The sequence below is a fragment of the Podarcis filfolensis genome, assembly GCF_964270895.1.
Source record: "Podarcis filfolensis genome assembly, chromosome: 5".
Taxonomy (NCBI): Eukaryota; Metazoa; Chordata; class Lepidosauria; order Squamata; family Lacertidae; genus Podarcis; species Podarcis filfolensis.
This window is the reverse complement of record NC_139608.1, coordinates 81,572,129-81,588,773: the sequence shown is the minus strand read 5'-3', so window position 1 is coordinate 81,588,773 and position 16,645 is coordinate 81,572,129. Positions and strand designations below refer to the sequence as shown.

General features: G+C 43.9%; 1 protein-coding gene across 17 annotated transcripts in view; it reads right to left on the bottom strand.

Annotated features, from left to right (window-relative positions):
- LOC310762898 (disks large homolog 5-like) overlaps positions 1-16,645 on the bottom strand; it is a 124,284-nt gene that overhangs the window by 59,989 nt on the left and 47,650 nt on the right. For all 17 annotated transcript variants that reach the window (XM_083614542.1, XM_083614541.1, XM_083614557.1 and 14 more), the window contains 6 exons: positions 15,489-15,657; positions 14,867-15,010; positions 13,830-14,013; positions 2,045-2,304; positions 921-1,233; positions 252-482 (listed from right to left, as the gene is read on the bottom strand). In XM_083614542.1, coding sequence (XP_083470668.1) covers positions 252-482; positions 921-1,233; positions 2,045-2,304; positions 13,830-14,013; positions 14,867-15,010; positions 15,489-15,657 — 1,301 coding nt within the window. The remainder of the gene's footprint in view (positions 1-251; positions 483-920; positions 1,234-2,044; positions 2,305-13,829; positions 14,014-14,866; positions 15,011-15,488; positions 15,658-16,645) is intronic.

Genomic DNA, 16,645 nt, shown 5'->3' with positions numbered 1-16,645 from the left:
AAAAAGCATATACTGAAAGGGGCTGCAGGTGGAGAAAAAGGGGGAGGGAGAGAAAACCCACCAGTCCTGCAATTTTTAAAATGATTATTGCATCTTTCAACCAAGGCTTTCCCCTTTATTTTCTGTTCCCTTTAGCCTCTGTAGAACCCAAATGAGAAACTCTGTTGTCGGGGTTCCTTGTGGTAGCTGAATGCACAAAGAGTCCTCAATGAGTGCAAGAGGAAGCACAAACGTGCAAACTTTGCCTCTACCTGGCGAGCTTGATAGTACTCTCTCAGTAGATGATCTCTCTGGATGATGGCTTCTGTTCTTTCCTTCCTAGCCACATCTCTCTCTTCCTTCACTGTCTCAATATCCTTGCAGGCTTGATCCAGCTCCTTCTGGGCTTCAGCCTTATCTTTCACTTCATGGCAGTACTTTTCCAGGAGCTCATTCCTTTCACAGATTGCTCGATCTCGTTCCACTAGAGCAGAGTTCAGCTCCTGAAATAAAATAAAAATCCATCGTTGGAGGTACATTAAGTGTACAAGAAAGTCTTTCTCTTAATGAAAACACACTGAATTTTTGAAAGCCTGTGCCATGCATAAGAAGAAGGAATAATACAGCACAAAGCATGCATTAGATGCAACTAGCAAATATCTTTAGAGCTGCAACACATATTTGCTTGCATCAAAAGTTGAAACACTGTGCAGCCCCAAAGTAATAATAGAGAAATCAGAGAAGTTAATTCTAACCAAGGGATGATTGGCACGAAGGGCAATAATACTTAAGACTTTTGTTTTACCAGCTGTAGTTCTAAATATCTGGAGGACACCAGGATAAGGAAGGCTGGTCTAGAAACTTGCAGAGAGAGACACATGCAACACCACTAGGTTTGAACAACTCTTTCTGGCCAAAGCAAGTGCCATACAATACCACACCTGTCTTAAGGCTTCCATTTCCTCACTAGCTACTCTTTTCTCTGAGGATGTGTTTTTCAATTTGGATTCGGCAAGTTCCAGCTCTGTTTGCAGCTTATCCACTTCTTTGATGACTTGATCCCTCTCGCTCATGATGAGACGGTACTCGTTGAAAACGGAGTCCCTCTCTTCCTTGTACTTCTCTGCATCCTTCACGGCTTTCAGCTGCATTGTTTTAAACCTTGTCACTTCTGCCTGCAACCGCTCCATCTCTCTCTGTAGCTCCTTGTTTTGGGCAGTGGCCTTGCTCAGTTCCTGCTGCACAGTCTCAAACCTAAAGAGAGGTGGGAGGAGAGTCACAGCAAGTCCTTTCACCACTTGTAAGCAAAAGGGGGCCCTATGAAAGCTTCCTTCCTCTTACAGACCACGCTAAACTGTGTAAAGGACTAGATGAGAAGTGAGAGTCAGCCATGTTTCTTTTGTCACATGACTGCCCTGATCACATGTTCGATGTGGAGGTGGCAGGGGGGAGAGAAGCAGTGGTTCTCATCTCATTATAAAATATATGTTGGTGAAAGGAGATGAGCTCTCCCCTGGATTACTTCTCTGAACTCCATCACTTCAGACACTTTTCTCTCAGCTCACTTCACTTCACAAACCATGGTGCAGGGGAGAGAAATAGCTTACCTACGTATGATGTTTTTACTTCAACATGGGACACATATGATTATATTGAATACCATTTCTGCAGCAGGACTTCATTTTTTTCTCTACCTCCACATTTAACTCTCAAATGTGCTCCCCAACCCTCAGGAGAGGATTTTGAGGGCACATCAGGTTGGGGTAGAGGGGGCAGGAGAGAAAGTGGAAGTGTCATTGTGTGCACAGAAGTCTTTTGCATCATGGGACACAGTCCTGACAAACACACACACACACAGTAATATGTGACTGGAGCAAACACATGAACAAAATATGGCTACTCAGTCAGGTCTACTTTGATCCCGAGTGACCAAAACATGAACAAAGAAACAGAAAAACCAAGACACGACAAGAGTCAGACAAGTTCAGAGAGGTAACTTGAGTGCTGAGTTTGTTCTAATAAAAAATAAAAAATAAAATGGCTTTGTGGCAAAAGCATCTTCTACCTTCTCAGAGAGGTAGAGTACTGCTGCTGGAAGTGTATTGCTGTGTCCCGCTGTTTCATCAGCATGTCAATCTGCTTCTGGAGTCGCCTGTTCTCCTCTTCCGTCTGCTCTAATCGGCTCAGATCAGTATTGTGACTCGCTATCTTCTCATTGTACCGCTTCCTAAGTGTGTCGTAATCCTTCTTCACGCCCTCCAGCTTGTCCATTGCTGTATCGTAGAGTTTATTTAGTATCTCTGACGACCCATTCTGCTTCATCACCTGGAATAATGGAAGATATTCTGAATAAGAATTCCTGGAAGATAAACTTGAGTCATGCTGTAAACAGGAGGGGGGAAACCAGGGGAGATTTTATTTTCTGCTCTCTAGGGCCCTCAAAAGAGCTAACGATGTAACGCCTTAAAAAAATCACAACATGGTTAGGACCAAAGAACTGTGAGCAGAAGGAAAATAGCTGCAAGTGCTGCGTTCCAAAGAGATTGTACAGAATCCTCAGGGCCCTGAAAAGCTGGTTTCATGGCACAACACATGGTTCTGCTCATATAAGAGGTTGAATTAAGTTCTTGGAGAAACGGAATAACATTTTTAGATTTACTGTATTTTTCTGTGTATAAGACGACCCCTATTTTTTAAGCCCAAAATTAAGAAATAAATAATTGCAACATTCCGTGTATAAAATGACCCCCAATCTTAAAATTTTTTGGGGGGGAATATAGTCTTATACACAGAAAAATACAGTAATTTTGGTTTTCTCCTATAAAACACTCCAGCACAGAATAGGAGAGGAATTCCAGGAATGAAAACGGCCCATAACATCCAGGAAGGAACACAAAGAACAGTAACAGTACCCAGACTTTGTGCAGCATATTCCCTCTCCTTCAGATGAACCTTGCTGCATGGAGGAAATTATTTCACTCTGAAAAGAAATCTCTCCGTATGTATACAAAGTGGCTGCTCTTAAGATATTTAGCCTTCCATGATCACTGGGATTTATACTTAATTTGTTATTATATGGTAACTTATTATATATACCTTTTGGACACCAGAAGGCCCAGAACACGTCTCATGTATGTAAAGCACCAACTTGAGTACAATCAAGGAGATGACAGTTGCTAGTTCAACTAGTGATGACACCAGGGTCCACAGACTAATAACCGATGCCCCAGAGGTAGTGGAGGAAATACACCAGGAAACGTTCAGGGTCCCAAGTGATAGCCAACCCATAGACATGCACCTAGATTGACTTCATGCCACGGTTGGGAACCTGGTGTAATATTCCTCTCTGAAACTGCTATCATGGAATGTGGCAGGGTGGTTTTCAAAGTTGTGTCTCCCTGACTTTACAAAGGGCACACGATATAGTTTGTTTACAAGAAACCTGGTCATTATGATCACATTGAACTTGCAGGTTTTAATGCCTTTTCAGTTCCGGCAACCAAAAGCCATAAGAAAGGTAGGCCTTCGGGTGGATTGTTAACCCTGGTGGCTCCCCATATAAAAAGTGAACATATCCTGTCGACAAATGCTAGTTGTAAATTACTAGTAACAAAGATAGAGCTAGAGAGCCAGGAAATGTTATTGATCAATGTGTATATCCCTCCCATTCCCACTGTCACAGCCAAGAACCTACAATGGAATTTATTGCTCAGGTGCTTGAGAATCTGGACTTCATCTGCCCTGACCTACCTATTATCTTGACTTTAATGCCCACCTAGGCCAAGGGTGGGAAGTGTACACAAAAGCATGCGAGATCTCAAATACTTCTGTTCAGTGGCGTAGCGTGGGGGGTGCAGGGGGGGCCGGCCGCACCGGGCGCAACATCTGGGGTTAGGGCAAATCCATGGGTTAGGGGGCGCAAATCCACGGGTTAGGGGGCGCAAATTACTTGCCTTGCCCCGGGTGCTGACAACCCATGCTACGCCACTGCTTCTGTTCTCCCAGACTTCTGTTTTTGGGAATGTAGATCCCGGGACCCAGTAATTAATCTGGCTGGTCTGAGACTCATTAAGCTGACCACCACCAGGGCCCTGACGTGGCTCAATGGGCTAACTGACTGGGAAGGCTCTGGGAATTTTACCTACATCTCCCTACAGGGAAATAGTGTGGTGGACTATATTCTGATTCCCACTAAAATGACATCCTACGTGGTTGAGTTCCACCTAGGTGATCCTATGCTCAGCGACCATCTCCCTCTACACTGCAAACTTGTCTTTCCGCCGCGAAAGACAGAACAGTTAATTAATCCATCCCCCCAGGAACCGAGACCCCAGCACACAAGGATATGAGTCAACGAGCATACACTATCTCTTTTCCAAAGCTTGGTGAATTCTGACCGTGTGTTCCATTTGCTCTTGGTAGAGAAAGGTGAACTTTCCCCTGTTGTTGGAGTCACTCAGTTCGAGGAATTTATCAACATTTTAATAACTGATCTGTCCTATTTACACTCGCTTTGGCCACCCAAGGAGAGGGGGATTGATCATTATAAACTGAGGAGTAAAACAGGGCTGTGTACTCGCTCCCTCACTTTTTAATCTTTTTCTTAATGACCTCGCTTCTTCACTAAAACAGGTGGATGCTCATAGCCCAAAACTCAACGTATCAAGCGTACCCATCCTCCTATACGCAGATGACATTATTTTGCTTTCACGGACAAGAATTGGCCTAAAACGATTGTTAAATTCCTGTACTGACTATCTGTCCAGAATGAAATTGTGCATGAATTTTGATAAAAGCAAAATAATGGTTTTGGGGAATTCACGCAAGAGCTATAGCTTGGTATTTGGTGGAAAACCCATCCAGCAGGTATTTGAATTTAACTATCTGGGAATTACATTCCATCACAGGCTTCTATGGCCCTTGCACCATGCAATGGCAGTGAATGCCAGTAAGATGTCTATGCAGGCCATAATGTGATTTTTCATAACAAGAGGTAATTCGCATATGCCCTCTGCCCTCAAGGTCTTGAACGCCAAAATAATAGCTCAATTGCTCTATGGAATTCCTGTCTGGCTGCCAGGGTTTACCCAGCTGGTAAACGAGTGCAGGAAGCTTTCCTTTTTAAGATTTTTGCTGTTCCACGTTGTGTACCCTATGCAGCCTTGTGTCTAGAGGGAGGTCAACACAAGGTAGAGACCGTTGCCTGGGCAAGATTTCTTCTATGTTGGTTATACATCTACTTCACATTAGACAAAGATCCCCTCCTCAGCGAAGTCTTGTCAGACCCCTTTCTTTCCCTAGGGCTACAAGTTTAACATAAAGGTATAGCAACTTGGACTGTCAATGGAACTTTTGCAATTGATGCCTCCACCATCTGCCAAGGCTATAATAAAAATTAGATTGTGGGACATTGAACATCAGGAACTAACAGCAGCAGCAGCAGCAGAGAAAACATGTTCCCCTCTTTACTTTCAACTTTCTTGGGCGCATGAAACTAATTATAATTATCTTGAATTTCTGCTTATCCCTCAAGAAAGAAGGGCATTTTCGCTGGCCAGGTTTAATTCAAACCCATCAAACCTCCTTTGGGGTAGGTTCTCGGGAATGGTGGAAGGAAAAATAATTTGCCCATGTGAAGACCACCTGCTGGAAGTAAGACCACTCTTCCATGGTTCTTAAATGTAAACTATATGCTGATCTCCACCAGCAGTTCCTAGATCAACTCTGCATGCCCAAATGGAAACCAGAGTTGGAGGTCATACATTTTCTATTACTGGGGAATGATCAGGAGCTCACCAAATTAGTGGCTAAATATCTTTATTTGTTTTTTTGTTGCAGAAACACATTGCAGACGTCTGATCTCCCTGGAGACCTAGAGATGTAACGTTAGACTTTTTCGCCTCTTTTCATTTGACAAATGTTCTGTGACATTGGGGAGGTGGTAATTCTGTACTGATTTACTATGGATGTTTGTATGGGATGCCAATAAAAGGTTTGATGATGATGATGAGATGTAATGCAAACGTTAGGATGTAAAACTACACATGGCATCAAAGCTGCCAGCAAGACGAAGGGTCTGCCCTGCCTGACACAGTTACTGACGTATTCCTTCAAAATAATATGGATGTCTTGCACATAGTCTCCCCTTCCCTTCTATTGATTTCTGACACTTTTAATCCAATGTCTCTTCACGGGGCTTTCTCCCAATATACCACCCCGCCCAAAGGTGTCTCCTGAACATGGATCTTCTCCCACTGTGTCCTTCTAAGTCTGAATGGCAAAATCGTCCCCCAGCCCAAGCTCCTCCTGTCTTTGATCTACTGTTGATTATTATGAGACAAAATGCAACTGCAGTTCCGTTTAAGTCTACCACAAGGTGGCACACCAGTTACAATGTCCATTGCAGCCCTATTACAGATGCACAACGCTCAAAATTAAGCTAAAACCATTAAAATATATTCTCAACAAAGGGAGCATGGATTGTTTCCAGAACATTTGTTTTTATGAACCTGTCAATGTTAATACACGTTTATCGGGGTCAATTGGTAGGCATGCATCTATAAGAGACGGCTCATAAAATACTCAGAGAGAAAAAGAACCCTTTGTTGGATTGAAAAGGACAGCGTTCAAAACTTTTGGTGAAGAACACAATGGGGAAAAGAAGCCTCAGGTTAGAGTGGTGGGGGTGGGGGGAGTCTTGTTCCCCAGAAGCAAACATCATTGCTACCACTTTCCTCTGCACAATATCCAGGCCTGGCCCACCCATGAGGCGGGTGAAGCAGTTGCCTCTGACGGCAGAAGCCCCCGGGGTGGCACCCCCATGGGCCTGCCCCCACCGGCAGAGAAGCGGCACCAGCACTGGTGTCTGTTTCCAGTGAGATCGTGCCAAAATCTTGTGAGATCTCACGTATAGTGGAAGGCCTTCTGAGATTTCAGCAAAATCTCGCTGGAAATCGTCTCGGGTGCTGGTGATGGAGGCTGCAGGGTGGGTGGCAGCAAGGTGGGGTGGCACCTCAAACGGGACACACTGGCCCTGACAGCATCAGCGCAAGTCCAAACCAGACCCCAGGTCCTGAATTCTGAATGACTAATCAAGAACCAACAATCTGCTCCTCCTTGCCTGCCAGCACCTCTGCATGAGTGGAGGACATTATATATGTAGGTCTCACACAAAAATTTTGGCATTCACTGGCACACGATGTGGTGGTGGCCACTAGCTTAGATGCAGTTGAAGGCAAATGAATTAAGTTAACTTCATGGAGCACAGGTCTATCAATGGCAATTAGCCATTATGGCTACACAGAACCTCCATGTTTCAATGTCACTACTTATCCAGCACAATCAAGGAGGGATGGATTTAGATGATTGCCTTCTGTTGGGTGACACACTTCATAAGGGGATGGTATGCACATATATGCAAACACTTTCCTCCTGCAGCACAGTAAATACAGTGTTTCCAGGGGGAGGTTTAAGGTCTGAAAAGCTGACCATGAGCTACCCAAACTCTAAAAAGAGGACAAAATCAAGAGTGCCACATTCAGGCCTTACTAAACATGGACCTAAGGTAGTCCTCATGAGAAGGGTTCACTTCCTCCACAGTAAACTGAGCTCAATCACTTCCAGATGACCTCTTTAGTGAGCATTCACCCTCATTTGCCTGTACAAAGTTTGCAAGAAGATGAGGACGGCATTGCGTCTAGCCACCCCACACTTCCCAGTGCATTTTCCAATCACTTCTCTTACCTCGAAAAGTCTGATGGGGGGGGGGGGGTTGTTGTGCAAGAACAACTTTGGCTGTATGCAGCAGTGACTGAATCCCACCACAAAATAGGAACAGTCTGGAACTGTCCCTTATCAAGAACTGACTGCTTGTCTGGAAGAAGATAGATGCACCATGTGCCCAGTCTTAAATCTAACTCCCGCCCAAGTAGGTCTACTTTTATAGGGGAGCGCCAACCCACCTCATTCATCCAAAGCTTAATGATAAAACAAATCTTTCTATAAATCAAAGATGAGTCAATAGGGCCCTAATTGCTCCCCTATGCATGGCAGGGAACAAGAGCACTCCTTATCTACCTCCCATACCCACCTGGCACACCTGTCCTGCTTCCAATTCCCCAAGCTGTCTCCAATGGGGCGTAATATTTAATGACAGTCCACACATGTCAAAATTGCAATGTGTACAGTATTTCGTGAAGTCAGTTTCCCAGGCGAAAATCAACAATCAATCACAAAATCAGTCTACGCGCACAAAGGCTGTATTGAAAGGTTATACCCACAAGTGGATTGGGGGGGGGGCAGACAGATTCTGCCACATGCATCTGAGAGGAATTGGGGCCTTACCAACAGAGAAGAAGGGGGTGCAGAGGGAGTAAGAAAACGGACAAAATCATCTCCCCTTTTGCTCTTGAAAAGTTGGAAACTCATTGCTTCCAGCTCAGCCGCCATTGTGAGCAGCTGTGTTCGCACTAGCGGACGCCAGCCGTGCAGGCAATCAAGGATAATCTGGGAGTAATTATTCTTGCAAGCCCCCCCCCCGCCCCGATCATCCAATAACTGCCTCTTGCTCTGATGGAATGTGGGGGCAGGGACACAGGGGATAGCGCTGAACGTATTGGAAACTCCCCAATGCTGCCGCCATGAGCGGAGGTATCTGTTTTTTATGAGAGGTATTTGAATTTGGATTTAAGAAGCAGGCGTGTTCCTGGAAAGAGAGAGAGATAACCTGCGAAATCAATCAGCCACTGAGTGCCATGTTATGAACTGAAGAGGACTTTCATCATCACAACTGGAATGCTAGTAGGTGAAGGAAAGCCTTTGTTCTTTCTTTATATTACTTTACTGTTGTGCTATGAATTGGCAAGCCTTCACTGAAAAACAATTAACTATTGATTAACCATCAAGGGACTAAAATTACTAATGGATTACAGCTATGTATGGAATGCAGGGGGACATAACAAGAACTTATGGATCTATTTACAGAATGCTGAAAGAATGGATTGTGTGGAATTTTATGAGGATTCACACGTCAATTAAAGAGAGATCAACTCTATATATATCATCCAGATGCCAGTTCGTTAAAAGCAAAAGGATAATACAGTGGTACCTCTGGATAGGAACAGGATCCGTTCCGGATCCCCGTTCACATCCTGAAGCGAACGTAACCCGCGTCTGCGTGTGCACAGGTCGCAATTTGCCGCTTCTGTGCATGTGCATGACGCGTTCTGTTACTTCCGGGTCGCCGCGGAGCGCAACCCGAAAGCGCTCAACTTGAAGCATATTTAACCCGAGGTATGACTGTAATTGGAAGTGATCCAATCATGGCCAGACCTGGACTACTTTCGATTTCAAAGCAAGATGGAGAGCTGTTGCATACCTGAAATAGAGCTCTCGGGGGAGAGGCAATGTGAAGGAAGATTATTTTGATTTCAACATGGAAGAAAGGAAGAAAGCAAATATTCTACACAGCTACAGGAAATAAATTCCCTCTGCAAGCTAAAGAATATGGATTTATAAAAATACAGTGGTGCCCCGCAAGACGAATGCCTCGCAAGACGGAAAACCCGCTAGACGAAAGGGTTTTCCATTTTGGAGGTGCTTCGCAAAACGAATTTCCTATGGGCTTGCTTCGCAAGACGAAAATGTCTTGCGAGTTCCTGCGGGGTTTTTTTCCTTTCCCCCCCTTTTTCCGAAGCCGCTAAGCCGCTTATCAGCTGATCCGCTAAGCCGCTAATAGCGCTAATCCGCTAATGGGCTTGCTTCGCAAGACGAAAAAACCGCAAGACGAAGAGACTAGCGGAACGGATTCTTTTCGTCTTGCGAGGCACCACTGTATGATGGAAAGTCATTCATCAGTGGCTGTGAGAACAAAGGGTTGGATAGGAATGGTGGAACTTGGACTAAGTAAGAGAGCTGGCACAGGGTTAAGGGAGTAACATCAACTCCCGAGAGCAGGAACACGGGAAGTCAGGCAAAAGGTTTAATTCAGATTGTTTAATTGACTAGTATTGAGATTTGGCATGATTTGGAAATGTATGAATGTGGTTACCATTGGATTGTTATTAATGAAAAATTAATAAGAAATATTTACATATAAAAAAAGAAAAGTTGGCAACTCACATATTTCAGGGCAGACCCAAAACAAAGGGGTCTTACTCCAGTTTGAGCCCAAAACCAACTAAATAACTGCATATTTCCATACCAACATATATGTGTGGAAAGCCAGTGTAGGTTTCTGCTTCCTACAGAGGTGCAATTTAGGATGAGGGGACTTCACCTCTCTACATTTCAGACTGCATATTATTCTTCAGCATCACTGATATACCTCACCAACTTCATGGGACTACGTACTGGCTGTTGTTGTAACTCAGGCTTGGAATCATGCACAAGGAATGTATGAAAAGGCACAAATATAAGCGGTTGCCATTTTATCTGTGATAACATAGCTACAGCAAGTATATATAGAAAAAACAAAACACACCAAATGCTTATAAAATGCATTTAGTACAAACACAAACACACACACACACACACACATACACACTTTGCAGCCCTTCTTAGGTTACTTTGTGCTTGTGTACAGTGTCAATATTTGTGCACGAATAACATGCAATTCAGCCTTATACAGCCACAGCAAATTCCCTTAAAAACCGAAGCTTCTGGAAAGGGGGATAGAGGCAAAGACTGGAGCGATGGAACAATTGCTTCCACTGGGGGGTGGGGGGCAGAAAAGTTTGTGCCCCTTTGAAATAATTCTGCTGAAACTCCTTAATAAACAAATAGAAAACGAAGGCTAAGCCATCTCTGAAAACATTTGCATTTTCAACTGCTTGCTCTTTAACGGAAATAAATAAAAGTCGAGGCATGAGCATAATGGTGATAGAAGAGGAGATAAAATTTAACAAGGAGGGAATTCTCCCATTCAAATCCTTGATAGGAAGAAGAGTAAATAATCCGAGCTGGGCCAAAGGGTGCCACCATGGCAACAGCAAGCAGGAAGAGACTTACAAGTTAGTCAGCTGCTGCAGGGGAGAATCAGTGGCCATCTCTGTCAGTGGAAGTAATCTGATCCCAACTCTCTGTCCTTTTAAGCCATCAGGCTCCTTGTGCCTTTTGAACAAGCTGAAAAGACACCAAGCTCAACGCACCTACAAAGATTGGCACATGTTGCTGTTTGCCTCCCACCCCCACGTCATTCAGAATGAGACGAATCCTGACGGGCAGTAACAAACGCATGGATGCACGCTCGTAGCTCCTGTTCCAGACCAACGCTGTTCACTTCAACATACCGAGAAGAGAAGCCGCAGATTCTTTCTTTTGCTATCAACTGTGATGAAAGCAAACAGGATGCAAACCCCTCCCCAAAGGAAAATAAATGATGGGGGCCCCAGGTTAAGATTGGTACAGTCAAACTTCGGCTTCCAAACGCCTCCATTATCATACATTTTGGCTCCTGAATGCCGGAAACCCAGAAGTAACTTTTCCACTTTTTGAATGATTTTCGGAAGCTGAAGGGCTTCTGGAGAGGTTTTTTTTTCTTCCCGCCATTGACTTTGTCAACTGCCCTTTGCTCCTCGGTTGTCAAACGTTTCGAAAGTCAAACGGTCTTCCGGAATGGATTATGTTCAAGAACCAAGGTTTGACTATCATCTCTTTTGCCAAAGCATCAGAACCGATGCACCAGATTTTGGCCCTTAGTTTTTGGCCCCCAGATTTAGTTTGCAGTGTTTCTTATTAGTATTTTTATTTAAAAGCTCTCAACAAAAGATTTTTCACAACGCTTTCCATAAGAAGCATTCACTAACAAAAGCCTGGCCTGGAGTAAAAACCAGCACCCTGCATAGAGAGTAGGATCAGCAGCAGCCTATGCACATTCACAAAGATAGAAGAAATATTATTATTATTATTATTATTATTATTATTATTATTATTATTTTCACTCCTACCACTTAGTGAACAGTTTCCCCTGGTTTACAGAAGGCCCTGTGTTGGTTGAAACAGAAAAGGTAGGTGACTGGAGTGGAAGTGGTTCTCCACCGAAGTCCAAGCTGAGCAATTATGGCATAAATTCCAAAAAGGAAGAAGAAAGGAGATGGGATCCATGATGGCGGAGGCAGTGAAGTATCTCACCTGCTTTGTAACAGCTGTCCAAGTGCGTTTCCAGTTCCGGGTGGTGAATGACCTGGCAAATCTTGAATCTCCATGCTCAACCTTCCTATCCAAAATACTGAGGAGTTTTAACTAAACTGTGTTTCCAGTGCGCACCCAGCATTATTGTCTTAACATATCTGTTGCGAATTAACCCAATGCACCAACACCTCCCTGCAATTATACTTGGGGTCTCTTTCGAAAATTAACATTGGATCCAGTGCCATTTCCACTTGAAGCGCTTTCCCGCAGGGCCCTAATGCACCCTGTGTTCCTTGCCTGGGTGGAAGAGGCTACGTGCACTTCGCCTGAGTTGCTCCCCATCTCTGGCCAGGCTGTTCAGTTCCCCCCACTTTGCGCGCTTCAGCAATGGAAGCAAATTAGGGAGACCCCTCACTATCCTTGTCCCCCTTTCTCTACAAGGGTCAGGTTGCAAAGCCAGAGCTCAGTCCTGTGCAAAAGGTGGTTTCCTTTGGATTCAGAACAGGAGTGCCAACTTGAAATATTGGGGTGGGTGTCACGAAAGCTACACCCTGCATACTCGATCCCAAGTTCCAGCACACACACATACACAGCATTTGAACGGCAATGCCCATAAACATGGGGGGCAGGCTCCCTCAAATATTTTATGGGTTGTGGCGAAGGGAGATCGGCCCCTAGGAGTTGACTCCTATAATAATAATAATAATAATTTATTATTTATACCCCGCCCATCTGGCTGGGTTTCCCCAGCCACTCTGGGCAGCTTCCAACAGAACACTAAAATACAATAACCTATTAAACATTAAAAGCTTCCCTAAACAGGAGGATACAGGAGGATAATTTGGGATTCTGGACCTAAGTATTAACCCCATCACGCGCTTTCAGGAGGTTCAGTTTGGGCAGTTTCACACACTACTAACATGTTCACATTCACATTTCAGATGCCTAGCAAAAACAGTGAATGAATGGGACAGAAGAGCTTGTGGGACTTGCACAGGTCAATGAGCTCTTTATGCCTCCATCTCCTACCTCTGGGAACCAATGAGACCAATCCTTCCCCTTTATATTGCCTAAAAAGCAGTGGCGTACCTAGGGGTTGGTCCCAGTAAAAGGCACAGACCCATGGGAGCACAAAAATTGCACCTGTCTATTCTGGCTCAGTTCCTCTAGCGAGGATGCAAGGGACCGATACATCTCCTTGCCAAGAGCACAAGGGAGCCTAGGTATGTGCAGTGTGCATAGGGATTGGTTCATTATTATTATTTTCAAAATATAGTCCAGCCCCAACAGTGTCTGAGGGACAGTGAACCAGGCCCCTGTTTAAAAAGTTTGAGGACCCCTGCTCTAGATATTGTTGGGTTACAGCTCCCATCATCCGTCTCATCTCTGAAATTAAGAGCAGCTGAAGTGTAAATTGAGCAGCCCACTTTACTAGAAATTAATGAGATAGAAAATGGCAGCATTTCTAATTTACACAACTAGGTCTGTGTTATAATCGAATGTAAACTGCTCCTTGTAGTAATGGGGGGGGGGGTTATGGAAATTAAGGAAATCTATGGAAATTAAGGAAAAGAATAAGCACTGTGTGTTAAAGAAATGGAATGGAAGAGACACTCTCCTGCAGTGCCCAAACAAACACTTGAGAAATAAGTGGGGGTGGAAAGAGAATAGAAAATAAATGAGAAGCTGAACTCAGCAAGCAAAAACAGGGCAGAGGCTACCTGCTGCTGCTGACTGCGCAGGTCTGTTATCTCCTTCAGATCCTCATCATGAAGTCTCTTCATTTCCTCACATGACTGCTGGAGGTGATTGTGCTCTCGTACCAACTGGCTGTTCTTCCGCTTCAAAGTGTCCATGTCCTCCTTCAGCTGTGACTGGTCACTCAGCAGACGACTGTGCAGTGTACTGCTCAGATATTAGAAATGTACACAGGAAGCGCTTGTAAAAATGCTCCAACGACAATTAAAAAGCAATTTCAGAAAACGCGGAACAGCAATGTTGCTTTATCAAGTAAACATCTCCATAAAAGAACCACCACAAATAAGGCAAATCCTCTGGACTCAGAGGGGTTTATTAATTCTATACAGCTGTGTCTCTCCAGATGTTGTTGGGCTCCCCATCAGCCCAGCTAGCATGCCAAACATCAGCTGTATTCCAAGACTCTCTGGAGGATCATAGTTTAGTCACCCCTATTATAGACTATCAAACACAGAAATTACTGCGTGTAGTGTCATCTCCTCCAATTTGATAAAGAAGTTAAAAAATTAAGAAATATCCACCATTAGAAACCACTAGATTTGCACTGTTGCCTGGTGGTATGCATTTTGTTGATGTCTAGTTGCCCTTAAGAGAATCCTCCTTAGCAGTGTCATTTACTGCACTGGACTCCAACTTGGAACTAGTGAAAGCAGGATTCTGAAAGGGGGAAGCAGGGAACAAGTACGATCAATGTATGATGAGAAGGTCATCCACACCAAGCTAAGCTTATACTCCCCACCATAATTTTCAGAAACTGGCTTTCCATCTTCAAAGATATTTTTTTTTAACTAACCCTAAATCTGCAGCCAAAAGCTTTGAACATTATCTCTTTACTGATGTTAAAATGATGGCATTTTAAAAGTTGACTGAAGCTGGAGATAAGAAAACTACGATGAAGGACCTTTGAACATTAAAATCTAAGGCAGCTTAACTGACACGTAGTAATGGTAGGAGGAAACCAAAATACATCTCTGTGCATATGCTGTGTGCCTTTACTTACTGATAGAAATCAGCCTCCTTAGCAGATTCTTCACATCTTTTTAGCGTTTTGGTGTGTTGGTTCTGTAGAGACTGCAGATCGGACATTGCCTTCATGCACTGAATCTTCAGCCTTTCATAATCATGGTTTGGCTTGGGGCTAGGCCTACCACAAAGATAGATTTCAGCTGAGCATGACCTTAACACAACATTCACAAGAATACACATCAAACATTTTAAGTATTAAGGTGAAAGAAAACACGCACCCCTCCCCCAAAGGTTAGTTTATATGAAACAAAAATGATGCATTAAGCATACTCTGTACCCACATCGAACAGAGTTGGCCACTGGTGGTTTAAATAATTTGCAAAGATAACATCACTAGTTATCAAAGACTAGTAGTCATCTAGGACCATCTAGTTCAACACCCTGCAATGCAGGAATCTTTTGCCAAACACAGGGCTGTAACCCACAACCCTGAGATTAAGCGTCTCATGCTCTCTGACTGAGCCATACTAGGCATCCTTAGCTGCCCCCCACCCAATTCAAACAGCTGTGCCTTGGAAAAGAGCCAGAGACCCAAGCCCAAGTGCACATGCTTTAGACCTGGGAATATGCCCTCATGTGACTGTTCAGTCTTTTACCTGCAGTCATCAAAGGTTGACCCAGGAGACGACAGTGCAAGACGCTTCCTCAACTCATCCCTCTCACGGGTAACTTGGCGGAGCTGAAACAAAATGGTCTCCAGTTTCTCATTCATCTGCCTCACATCAATGACTGCAGGGGGTGGTGATGATGGTTTACCCGTTGTACCTGTTGCCAAACACAAACAAGCACGGAATTAGGGGGTTAGACAAGAGCATCTTCAAAAAAACAACAACAAGCAATCTGTTTGCCAGAAAAGGTGGATAAGTGAACAAGCTATTCCAAAGGAAAAGACTGATAAATTTGCCAGGGCCATGCATGGCTGCAATAAAGACAGACTTGTGATCAAGTGCACACATTTAGGGTGCTATCCACAATGCTTCCACCAACAATTGTTTTGTTGATTTGTTATCCCCTAAAATCAGTTATCTAAACACAATGTATTGAGAACTGAAGTCAAGTTTCTACACCATGTAGCTTTGGAGACGAGCTTAAATACCACTGAGTGCCACCTGAATGACTCCCAAAGATTATCAAAATAACAGCGGTAGAATTTCTTATGATGAAAGAATAAAATCTTAGGGCCTACTCTCTGGGTACAGTATCCTGTCTTCAGCTACCTATTCCTCTTACATCAATTTTGTACTTAATCCTAGACTATCTGGAGATTATTAAAAAGCAAATGCTGACAACTAGAGCATTGTGGAGCAAGCTGAAGCGCTAATGGTGACAAAAGCAATAAAACCAACAAACCAGAGCCAAAGGGATTCAAATTCTGCCTTTTCCATGGGAGGAAATTCTGAAATAAGTCCCACAGCCCTTCTCTTCATTAAAATGTCCCCCAGAAACAGATTCTCTCTGCTCAATTTAAGAGGGAGCCTGAGTTTTTCATTACCACAAAAGGTTTCCTAGCATTGTCAAGTGTGACTTGGCATATGCTTCAAGTAGCCCTCTAGCTTCAGGGGATGGGGAAGATTTGCAACACTCATCCCTTTCCTTACAGAGGACATTTCTAGCTGAATGCTAAAAGGCTTTTTATTTCATCTGACAGCTCACTTCAGTGTGAAGGAAGTGACCTGGGCTTAAGCTCCGTCTTCTTTTTTCCACCTGACTGACTGCTTCATGCCACAGCATTTCCATCCTTTGCTCCAGCCAA